Source organism: Macrobrachium rosenbergii, chromosome 21 (assembly GCF_040412425.1).
Source record: "Macrobrachium rosenbergii isolate ZJJX-2024 chromosome 21, ASM4041242v1, whole genome shotgun sequence".
Classification (NCBI taxonomy): domain Eukaryota; kingdom Metazoa; phylum Arthropoda; class Malacostraca; order Decapoda; family Palaemonidae; genus Macrobrachium; species Macrobrachium rosenbergii.
The window spans coordinates 45,345,445-45,356,733 of record NC_089761.1 but is presented as its reverse complement, the minus strand read 5'-3'; the positions used below and the strand labels follow the sequence as shown (position 1 = coordinate 45,356,733).

The 11,289-nt window shown below is 34.9% G+C and overlaps 1 protein-coding gene across 17 annotated transcripts in view; it reads right to left on the bottom strand.

Annotated features, from left to right (window-relative positions):
* Positions 1-844: 844 nt before the first annotated feature.
* ewg (DNA-binding protein Ewg) overlaps positions 845-11,289 on the bottom strand; it is a 52,042-nt gene continuing 41,597 nt past the window's right edge. For 5 of the 17 annotated variants that reach the window (XM_067123671.1, XM_067123670.1, XM_067123675.1 and 2 more), the window contains 4 exons: positions 9,314-9,443; positions 4,603-4,841; positions 3,408-3,506; positions 1,341-1,523 (listed from right to left, as the gene is read on the bottom strand). In XM_067123671.1, the coding sequence (XP_066979772.1) occupies positions 1,479-1,523; positions 3,408-3,506; positions 4,603-4,841; positions 9,314-9,443 (513 nt within the window). In that variant the 3' untranslated portion in view covers positions 1,341-1,478. Of the gene's footprint in view, positions 1,524-3,407; positions 3,507-4,602; positions 4,842-9,313; positions 9,444-11,289 lie in introns of all 17 variants that reach the window. The other 12 variants (XM_067123680.1, XM_067123683.1, XM_067123679.1 and 9 more) reach the window with 9 other exon arrangements.

Here is an 11,289-nt window from a genome sequence, read left to right as displayed (position 1 = left end):
AAGAGGCAATGTAAATGACTAGAAAACAAATTGCATCAAAAAGATCATTCTTTTGGTGGTGAAATACTGACTTTTATTCATTCATAAACTTACTCATGACAAAATTCTTTGAGTATTACATTTTTATCCATTTATGTACGTTGTTGAAAACTAATACCTGTACTCCATTTATGCCCCTTTCAATTAAGCTAATTTTTAAAGTGCCTTTCTCTTTCCTTGGTCTGTCTTAAATGTCAACCCTTCATCAAATATGTTCATACACGAAGTACTTTTACTACATATACAATACCCAACTACAATTTACAGCCCTCAAATGTCATACATTTACTGTCATTTTTATTTTACTTGCCCTTGGGGAAAAAATCAAGTTTAGGTAAATATCAAGTCAGAACCCTGCAAAAACTGCTTTCCAGTAATGACCAACAGCATAACTTGTGTATTTTATTCACTTTGGCTCTTAAAATTACTCCCATAACAAACAGTCATCATAAAATTGAGTTTTAACAGTAAAAGAGTAGTATTCAAAACAACTCTCAATGCAGTAAAAATGAAATGTAGTTTGCTTCACCTTCCATATGATTCTGGTATAATGTTTTTTTGTGGTGAAGCCTTCGATCTACTACAACAGAAAAAAGCTGACACTAGGCATAAATAACCTCTTCTGGATTTCCATTTTCTTTGGCAAAATATTTGTGTTGCTTTGGGAAATAACATTGTATTCCTTGTACCTGAAGTACATTTTTTACTACCAGTGAAGATGGGCACACTACCTATTGTATGTTTAAGAATTTCACTTACAGAAATAGAGGAAAAATAACACCTGCTTAGGAAAAATAACACCTGCTTTTGAATAAGGTTAAATTTTACTCTTTCATATATCATCCTATACAGGAAGCAAATATAGAATATATCATTCTTTCCTTGTCATATGACATAATTCTTGAGGATTCAGCAGAATGTAAACCACACCAATAACATTTTAAACTGTGTAGGAGATTTTAAAACTTTCATGAGGGCATCCCCTGACCAGTGCAAACCGTTTCAAATATCTACGAAAATAATTTTCTCTCCCTGGATAAGGAAAACAAACTGCTATCGATATGGAGGTAATGATTATGATGATGATGATGAAGATGATTTTTATAATGACATTTAGTGGCTGCAGCTCAAGTCTCCATATCAGTATGGTTTCATTCTGCTCAGAGGAGCAAAATCTGGAAAGAAAAGTCAACTACAAGCAATAGTTGGGACAGTCAAGAACCAGTTGGATCATTCTGACTCTCGACCTTTAAACGAAGAGAGAAAAAATGATAATAACCCACAGATATAACTTTGTATTCCAGATATCACACTCTAATTCTTTGGTGAAAAGCTGAGATAGGCAGAAAGACAAACATGAATGGGAAACAGTAAGACCAACCATTACTGAAGTTCAGAAGGACTCACAGTCACCCATTGTCATAAAGACCAAAGCCGCCTCATTCTTTATCCACCATGTCTACACTTCCATCATCATCATCATCCTGAAAATAAAAACCAAATGTTGGTAAGCAATTTTAAAACTGAAATATATGTACAATTCTTATAAAGGAATGGATTCCTCACATCCTATTATTTATTCATCCACTAACAATATACTGTAAGAAAATATATACGATTTGCCAACATTATACAACTTCTTTCACCTCAATTTAATATTTACTTACTGTTAAAAAGCATGAAGAGACACATTTAAAGAAAAAACAAGTAAATATAAGTGTGTGTATATGTTGAGAGAGCAAACTACCCAACACCTGGCAACGTAAAGAAAAATGCACGCTAACATAAAATCTGGTAGCTTGCACAGACAGAATTAAACTTGAGCCACACAACTGCTGACACATACTTAACATACTATTTATACCATAACAAGAAAGAAAACCACACACAAGATATCACAATAACAAGCACAAACCAAACACTCGATACAAAACAGAGCAATAAAAAAAAAACACACCCAAGAGATCACAAATAAAGTGAACAAAACAAAACAAAACAAAAAATATACAATATAATACATATAATCAGAGAATTTTGTAACTGTTGTTCAAGTACTGTGACACTGCATCTTCTACCAACCCCCATCCAATTTCTCCATTAAGAACATTCTGATTAAAAAATCACACAGACAAAAGTTAGACAGAAATCTCCAAAACCTTAGAGCAGCTGCAATGACAGGGTACCTGCAGTGCCCTTTTAGATTTGATATACCATTGGCAAGAGAACCTTGATAAGGTTTTTTAGTGTTCAGTAATTCAAAAAGATATTAGTGCTGCTTTCGATTTAGTAAATCACAACGCACTAATTTATAAAATTCAGAATCTTGGAGTGGGTGGATATGTTTTAGGTTTAATTCAAGATTTCCTTACAGGAGTTGCTGTTGATGGTCAGGGTAGTGATTTTGGTCCAGTGTAATTTTTAGTGTTTGCAAGTGATATGGTTGTTGGCCTACAAAATGAGATTGTTCAGTATGCCAATAATGCAACATTTGTGGGTGTAGTAAAGTCTCCACTTATGAGAAATGAAGTTGCCCTTAGCCTTAATCATGACATGGAACTGATTAGTGAATGGTGAGTTGGTGGGGTAGGAAGCTGAACTCCAGTAAAACTAAAAAACTACTGATCAGCAGATCTCATACAGATTTTCCAACCCATCCTCCTCTTCAGGTGGATGGGACTTTGCTGAATGAATCTGAAGCTTTAATTATTCTAGGTGTAACTTTTGACTCACATCTTACTTTTGAGAAGCATCTAATGAAAAGTGTCAGCAAATGCCACATGAAGGTTAGGTATTGTAAGATCTCATATATTTATAACAGTGATAAAATCAATGCAACCTGTTTTAGGTCATGTGTCCTTCCTTTACTAGAATACTGTTCACTGGTGTGGATGTCTGCTTCTGCCAGATTTATCCCTTTTAGATAGAGTGGTTTGTGATGATAGGCTTTTGTTTCTTAATATTTGCAGTTATGACTTGGCCCATTGACAGCTGGTCTCTTGTGTGTCAATTTTTCGTAAGTTGTATTTTAACAGAGATCTTTCACATTCACAATTGATCCGACCCCTTTTTCCTGCTGAGAGCAACCAGATTTGCTGAACAGCAGCACCAATATGCAGTAAATATGCCTCACTGTCGAACTTCTCAGTTCCAGAGGTCCTTTATTCCTCACACTGTTGGACTGTGGAACAGTCTCCCTAAGGATGTTGTGCAATTGGAACTTGTCAAGTTCAAGTGAAGATGCAATGCATCACTACCCTAATACAAATCTTGCATTTTAATAATTTACTTACTTTATCTATTTATTTATCTATTTATTTGTTATTTTTCTTTTTTAATAAGTGATCTCTTCTTTCAGTCTTTCCCCTTACCTCCAGTTCCTTCTTTGTAATGAACACCATTTCTTTGGAAGCTTGCATTTCAAGTCTATGGCTCCTGTGGGCTTGTTCCATATGAATAGGTTTCATCCTCTGAATAATAATAATAATAATATGCATGAGACACACATTTATGTATAGATGGACAATATCCCACTATGCACATACATGCATAATGGTCTTACTTATAGAAGGTTTGACATAAACTTCAACCATGTATGAGGAACTGCAATGGAAAGGTGAAAGTGATGGGCATACTGATACTCGGACACATGCATATTTGACAGAAATCCTTTCACCCACTTATATGGATTTGTGACAAATAACTGTGAAAGACATACTAAGAAACAAGCAGATTGACAAATGTCAGGAAGAAAATTAGTCCCAGAACTTGGTTAGTAGGGTCTAATAGTCTAATAAAAAAAAATTACTGATTAATACCATCTACATTGTGGGAGGCAGGGAGAGAGGAATTACCTACCACCCCTCCTTCACCCAATGGCCCCAGCCTAAAAATAGAAACTAGTATGGGAAATTGAGAACACCTGATGATACCAGTCCATAAGAGGAAAATGTCATGAAATGAAAAAGAAGTGCCAGAAAAAAAACTGAATGACAGAAATTTAGAAAAAAGAATAAAGAAAAATGATGAATAGGATTGGGACTGATTGTATCTAATAGCATTTTGGGAGACTTTTTCTATAATTGTACTGTATAATCTAAGAGAATTTTCATGTTTTCTTTCTCCTCCTTTGAAAACACAAGCCATTTTACCTTAAACTCATTTGAATAACACTTCAAAAATAATAAAAAATGAAAATACAAGAAAATGTTCTCAATTAATTTGTCTGTAACTTGTGAGGTGTGACTATGTAGCAACTATATATAATCTGTCACACACACACACACATATATATAATATGTCCAGTGTAGCTTACTTAAACACATACCCCACTCTCACTCTCTTTCTTCCATAAGTCATCATTAACTTACTGTAAGTTTAAAAACAAATTCATACCTTGCATTATACTTTAAACCTCCCAGTATAACATGTATTGCACAGTAATTAAAAGAACATTGTGCTGGAATATGGATTAAAGAAAACTAAAAATATCCAACTAAAAATAATGATAAAAATGTTAACAACAAAATTACTGTACTCAAGCTCTTGACCAGAGAAAAAACCCACCTGCACAGGTCCTCCTCCAGAAGAGATGATTGTCGAAGCATCTAACGACGCGTTGAGACCCGCTGAAACCTCCACATTTTCAAGCCCTGGTTCAATCTTTGGAACTTGCACTATTGGTGTAACAACCTGCAGTGGCTGCCCATCTGCTCCTTGAATATTGGCTACTACAGTTTGGTAGACAGGTAACGGTACAGTAATCATTCCTGATACAGGATATGAACCTGACACATTAACAGGAACTGTGGAAAAATACAAAATTTACAATAGTTTTTCTTTCACACACAAAGTATCTCTCATGCCCTATCACTTATGATATGACTGGTTGTCCAAGAAATGGGGTCAATCTCTTTATAATTAAGAGCTTACAGTATTCTCCACGTAGAATATTTCATCCCTCTTGCTACGAGAAGCTACCTGCTCACTACATCATCTGTTCCATGTCTCTCTGAGCTAAAACAAAATGATAATAGGCTGAGAGGAGGCCCCTCAGTACAATATGACGTTTGTATTTTTGAAACAAACATTATACTACATATCTTACAAGTTTATACAATAAACAAAACCTCTTCATTTATTTACAGTGGCTAATGCTGAGACTTGAGGTAATTATTATTACTGGTAAAAAATAGCTGAACAAAACTATTGAGACATTAATTTTGTACCCATCTATGGCTTGCCTCAAGAAGGAAAGGTTAGTTAGTTATAAATGATTTGTTTAACCAGACCTCTGAACTCTTTTAGGGTTCTTCTCGGGCTGGGAAAAGAATGGGGGAAAGAGTACATAAAAAAATTAAGTAGTTAACTAAATAAATAAATAATAAAAAAAAGGGGGAGGGAAAAAAAAAAAAAAGAGGGGGAAGATTATATTTTACTTGTCAATTTAATTTTGTTTAGGAAGAGAATGATATTATTAATTGAAAAGTTATTACCTTCTGCTAGAATATCCTTTATTGATTTATTTTGTAAATAAGTCTTTCTTTCATGATGCCATCTGGGACAGTCAATCAAGATGTGTTTGATTGTTACTGGGATGTTACATCTTTCACAAGTTATTGGGTTTGTGTGCGGAGTTGACATCAGATGACCATGTGTGAGTCTGGAGTGTCCTATTCTGAGTCTTGTTAAAATAACCTCATTGATTCTTTGCTTTTGGGTAGAAGAATGCCATTTTTTAACTTCGTTCTTAATTTGTTTTAGTTTGTTTTGTGGGGGTATATTTGTCCAATCATTTTGCCAATCCCTATAAATTAAGGGTTTAACTGATGCTAGCCAGTCTGATATGGGTGCTTTCATAGTAGTTGGGGGGATTGTACAAGCCAATTTTGCAGCTTTATCTGCTTTCTCATTACCCTCAATGCCTACATGGGCTGGGATCCAACAAATTTGAATTTGAAGGCCGTTTGTAATTAACTGATGTATTTCCCGTTGTATATTTTGGACAAGGTGATTATTTGATTTAAATGATCCTATTGCTTCAACTGCACTTCTTGAGTCGCTCAATATGAGTGCTGAAGGAATTCCTTTTTTTGTTATAATCTTGAGAGCCAATTGTATGGCTGTTAATTCTGCTGTAAATACTGATGAAACTGGAACAAGATGACATTAAAGACACCAAACAGCTAAGTGCAAAGAGACCAAATGGAAAAATAAAAGATAGAGTTACATAGCAGGGGTGAAGGGAGGCCATAAAGATCCTTTAGGACTTCTACATTACAGAGTACAAGTACATGGTACACTGTAGAGGGTGGGAGGTGATGCCTTTCAGCCCCTAACCATTCCCACCTCATTTCTTCAACTTGACTGTCCAACACCTCTGCTTATTTATTGTAGTGTACTACTGTTATTATTCACCCTGTGGTGGAGGAGTAAGTATACTATTACCGTAGATTTGTGAGTCATAGAAGGCAACTAAAAGGATAGTCCTGCCTTGGAGATGGACTTTTTTTAGTTAAAGGCTAGGCTCACTGCTGACACCTGCAACGACATGTAGTCATAAAACTTTAGCCAGATTCTTAAACCATGCTGGATGGCATTAGAGAAAACACATCAAGGCAACCAACCCTTTACCTTAGGGTTGGAGGTGGGGATGAAGTGCTACTACTGTTATTATTCATCAAGTAATCTTGACCATCCAGCTCTAATACTGGCATGATGGCTTTGGTTTCCTCATTATAAAATTACATTTCAGTTAATTAATCACAGCTTTAAAAGGCAGGGACTTGCTAAGTTGAATCCACTGAGGATTCTGACAATTTCCTTCATGGATGTGGCCAAGACTTGTCAAAAAAATCAATTTGGGAGAGAGAATATACTCTGCCCGTCACTATCCACAAACAAAACCTAATGGGTGTTGTATGCAAGCTTAGTTGGCTATAAAATGGTCAAGGAGTGAGAAAAGATTACACTGTACTTATAACAATCCACAGAGTTGATTGATAATTCCAACACTTGCAATGATGACTCGAGCACCACTCATATTTCTTTTAAGCTGTATTGACAAAAAGAACAGAATTAACCTAGCAGTCAATGATCCAAAATGCATGCTCTAAGGATCTACAGTACTTCCTTGAAAAAAATGAGACATTTTTAATAAAATAGTCACTAAAACATTGTACAAATACTGACAATCTCTACACCACCAAGTCTGCAGGATGTTGATCTTTTACTTATCCAATCTACCCCACCAAACAAAACCCAAGAGGGTTGAAATGGAAAAAGATGGCAATGACATCCTCCTGACCTGTTTGTAACCTGATCTCAATTATGAAGAAAATCCCAAACTTGAATCTATCCTCTGACATCTGTAACTTGGCCTGAAGCAGATAACTGACCCCATTGGCCAAAAGAAAGGCAAACTTAAAAGCATTCTTGCACATGAGGTTTTGTAAAGGTGCACCATCTCAGGGCACAACTGTTCTCTTATACAACTCATGAACAACAGCATCATGATCCATTTTGATAATTAACTTCAAGTATAGGGGTCTTCCTTCAAAATTCATCTGGAAATCGTCAACTCCTTAATTCTAGAGAGTTCAGACATGTACCTGCTAAAGGCTCTCCTGACAGGTATTTAATTCCTTTAGAAGAAAAATCCATAAATAACTAGAATAAAAGTCACTAGTGAAATTCTGGCCTTTGCAACATCCCAAGAATAAGTCTATAATCTTCTGCACCATTGCCAACAGCCTCAGATTTTGTAATTGCTGGATAAACACATTCCATGATATACAGTTACTACACAAATTATTTTCTAAGGCAACAAAAAAATAAAGTGGATAATAACTAGCTAAACACAATCACAAGCCAAAATTAAATATGTTTGTAATATACATACATCTGAGTCATAAGCTTCAGTTCCTATCTCATCCAAGCAGCACAATTCTACTGATAATTATTCACAAGTATACATATAATTTACCAAACCGAGAGAATGATAAAAAAGAAAAAGAGTCTGTAGTTGACCTTAAGAGAATAATGACAAAAGGCTACCACATATTCAGCAAAAGATATCCAACTGAAAGAATGATGTAGGCTCTTTTTTAAAGAAATTACTATCTTTTGGATAACCAGTCACATTCTGAACTATAAAGGTTTTCCCACTGCATAACGAACTATTTATATGTACTTAAATACTGTCTGTGTAGTAAACAAACATTGGATAAAGAATAGATGCAAAAGAAAAGTGATGAAAACATAATAAAAATTACAAAACACCACAGGTAATGTAACAGTACAGTATATATAATGAACCTTAAAATGTAAATATTACTTTTTCTGGCAGTTTTCAAAATAACAAACCACAGAGGCTGAATCAGAAAAGCCAAAGATTAACTCAAAACTAAGTAAAATTATTTTCTCTATAAAATTATACTAGCCCCATACACATCTGAAATTAACATTTATACTGCAAACAAAATTTCTGAAAATAATATTAATTTCCACAGTACTGTACTTTACTGATAAGCATGACTTTCTACAAACTGTATTTCAAGAATGTCAACAAAAATTGAGACACTGTCACTACAATATACTACTAAGTGGTCAATAACATTTTAGCATGTATAAAAACCATAGTTTTATTGCTAGTAACATTAATTGTTCAAGATGTTGGTTGCACTAGTAAGAAGAACTTTCGTTAGAATTTATATCTGAACTAATGATATTGTTTTCCAATATCATGAATGCCCATAAGCCCAGAGTAGTTCTTCAAATGCACATACTTGATACAAAAATATTTCTTCTGAAATATGACCTTGTTTTCTAGCTTGCTGTTTTTTGTTCACATGAACTTCCTAACTAATGTTCTTCCAGTTTCTATTGCACTGCTCCTGCAGGAGGATAGTTCCTCTTGAAAACAATTTCCATTACTAATATAAAAGGAACACATAGGTTTGCTTTTGAGACAGAAAATTTCCAAGCAAACTCTATTATACATATAGTGTATGCCACAAATCAAATGTTTTATGAGTAATACCATGTCATTTGATGATAGATATGCAACTAAAATTTGCCAAACATAACAAATTCTGTGTACACTACTAAATTGTGTGTATATGCTACTAAAAACTAAACTTTTTCATAAATCACTGTGTAAACAAGCTAGATCAAACCAAGATTTACCATGAGCATTCCATTATTTCTGAGAAAAAGAACTCCAAAATCATAACTTTCATACATTTAATGAAAAAAAATACTTGGAAAAGCTGCTTACTTTGAGATCCATCTTCTCCGGTAAGTATGATGGTCCCTTCGTGACTCAGGCTTCCTTCTGCTACTTGGTTGAGGTCTATATTCACAGAGCCATTCTCACCGTCCAACGATTCCCCATTCTGTGTTGTGATCTGGAAGGTCAATAACCTCATCCTTTTTAACATGTGTCAGGTTAGTCACTAGCACCCAGGAGGAGGAGGAGCCATGCATTTCAAGCAGATAACATAAAAGCTAAAAGCATCTTCAGAGAAATAATAAAGTCCCACAAACTAGGTTAGTCTGTTATTAAGCATGCATGGAAAAAGTACTGGAATGCTAAAAGGCATGATAACAATAATGTCTTTGGATCATACCATAATTGGTCATTCATGGTAAACGACAGAACACTGTAATTATATGACCCCACGAACTGTAGATGCTGTGTTTTGCTGCCAAGTTGCTTGGAATGTAGGATATTAGCCATAAAAGCATGCACTACGATACAAAGCTAATTTCCTGCACCAATTTCCTATTGCAAAAGGAAACCCATTATAGTTCTTGCTTTTTCTGTCCTATCTACACACAAGACCTGAGAAAACTGTTAAAAATACTACAAAGTGTTGTGAAATTAAACACATTAATATCTTAACCAACAAGCTGGTCCTAAGTTAAGGTCCGTATGTGGTGTTCCTAGCAATTTTACTCCTTTTCTTTTTTTCTACTCATCTCCTACTTATACAAATATAGTATATGTTTCTATTTATTTATGAAGTTAACATAAGTAAATTATAAAAAAAAAATCAGCAAAGCATACATTTACAGGAAAGGTTCTCAAAGTGTTCCTGATTACAAATTTAATTGTTCATATGCGGAACGAGCGAAATTTATACATTACTTACATTATACTGCCCCATCTAAAAATTACTATTGTCACTGAAGAAAACCCCTTGGCCCTTCCCCATACCACATTCAGATGCAATCTCTATTGTAAAAAATTACATATACAGGCAGTCCTCGGTTATCGGTGGGGGTTCTGTTCTAGGGGTGTGGTGATAACCGAAAATCAGCGATTTCCCGCACTTTTTTGGCGATTTTTGGGGCTTATCAGCGCCGAAAAGTACTGATTTTCAGTTATCGGCGCCTCTGTTAGGTATGTGTCAGCACCAATACCCAATTATCACTGCCAGTAAGCAGAAATCTGCGATTTTCGTTGCTAGACAAGCGCTGTAAAACCAGATAGCCATTAACCGAGCCTGCCGTTAACTGGGGACTGCCTGTACGTCAAATACATTCATTCCAATTCCTGAAAAATTCAGGTACCACAGCCATTTTCAATTCTATTATGAGTATCCTGGTTATATATAATTAATAAATTTTAAAGAATAAACAAGGTCTAAAAGCATAACTGAAAAGCTGACAAAATGGCAGCCTAATTACCTCCCAAATCTAAATGATTTCAATGAAATGGGAAATATAGATAACTGTTTTTCCTTCAGTTTCTCAATTTTAATTGATATGGTGGTGTGATGAGCAAGCGACATATAAGCAAGTGGCAGGAGCTCTAAGTCAAGAAGGGCATAACTAGACATAAAAATATAAATGATGATGATTAGATTATGCCCTTGTATTTTCTTTTAAAAAACCAGATGGCCTTTCATTTGTACTTGCTAACGTAACTTGGCCTTTCTCTGATATTTCAGGATACCAACCTCAAGCCCCTTACTATTATCAATGCAGCTTTCTATTCAATGGTATTTGCATCCATTAAAATAAAAGTATTTTAATTTTCATTAATTTCCTTTGGCTTATGAGCCGACATGTCACTTTTGAAAGTATGACCTCTTATAGAGCCTTCCTCTTGTCTAAACTGAACTAATTATGCCTGTGCTATTGTCAAAATTTAACTAATACTGCCTAGTCAAATGTTAATCATATAAGGAAAGGACTTCAGTCTTTCATCCCATACTGTACATCACCACTTAAGACAAACAGTTCATC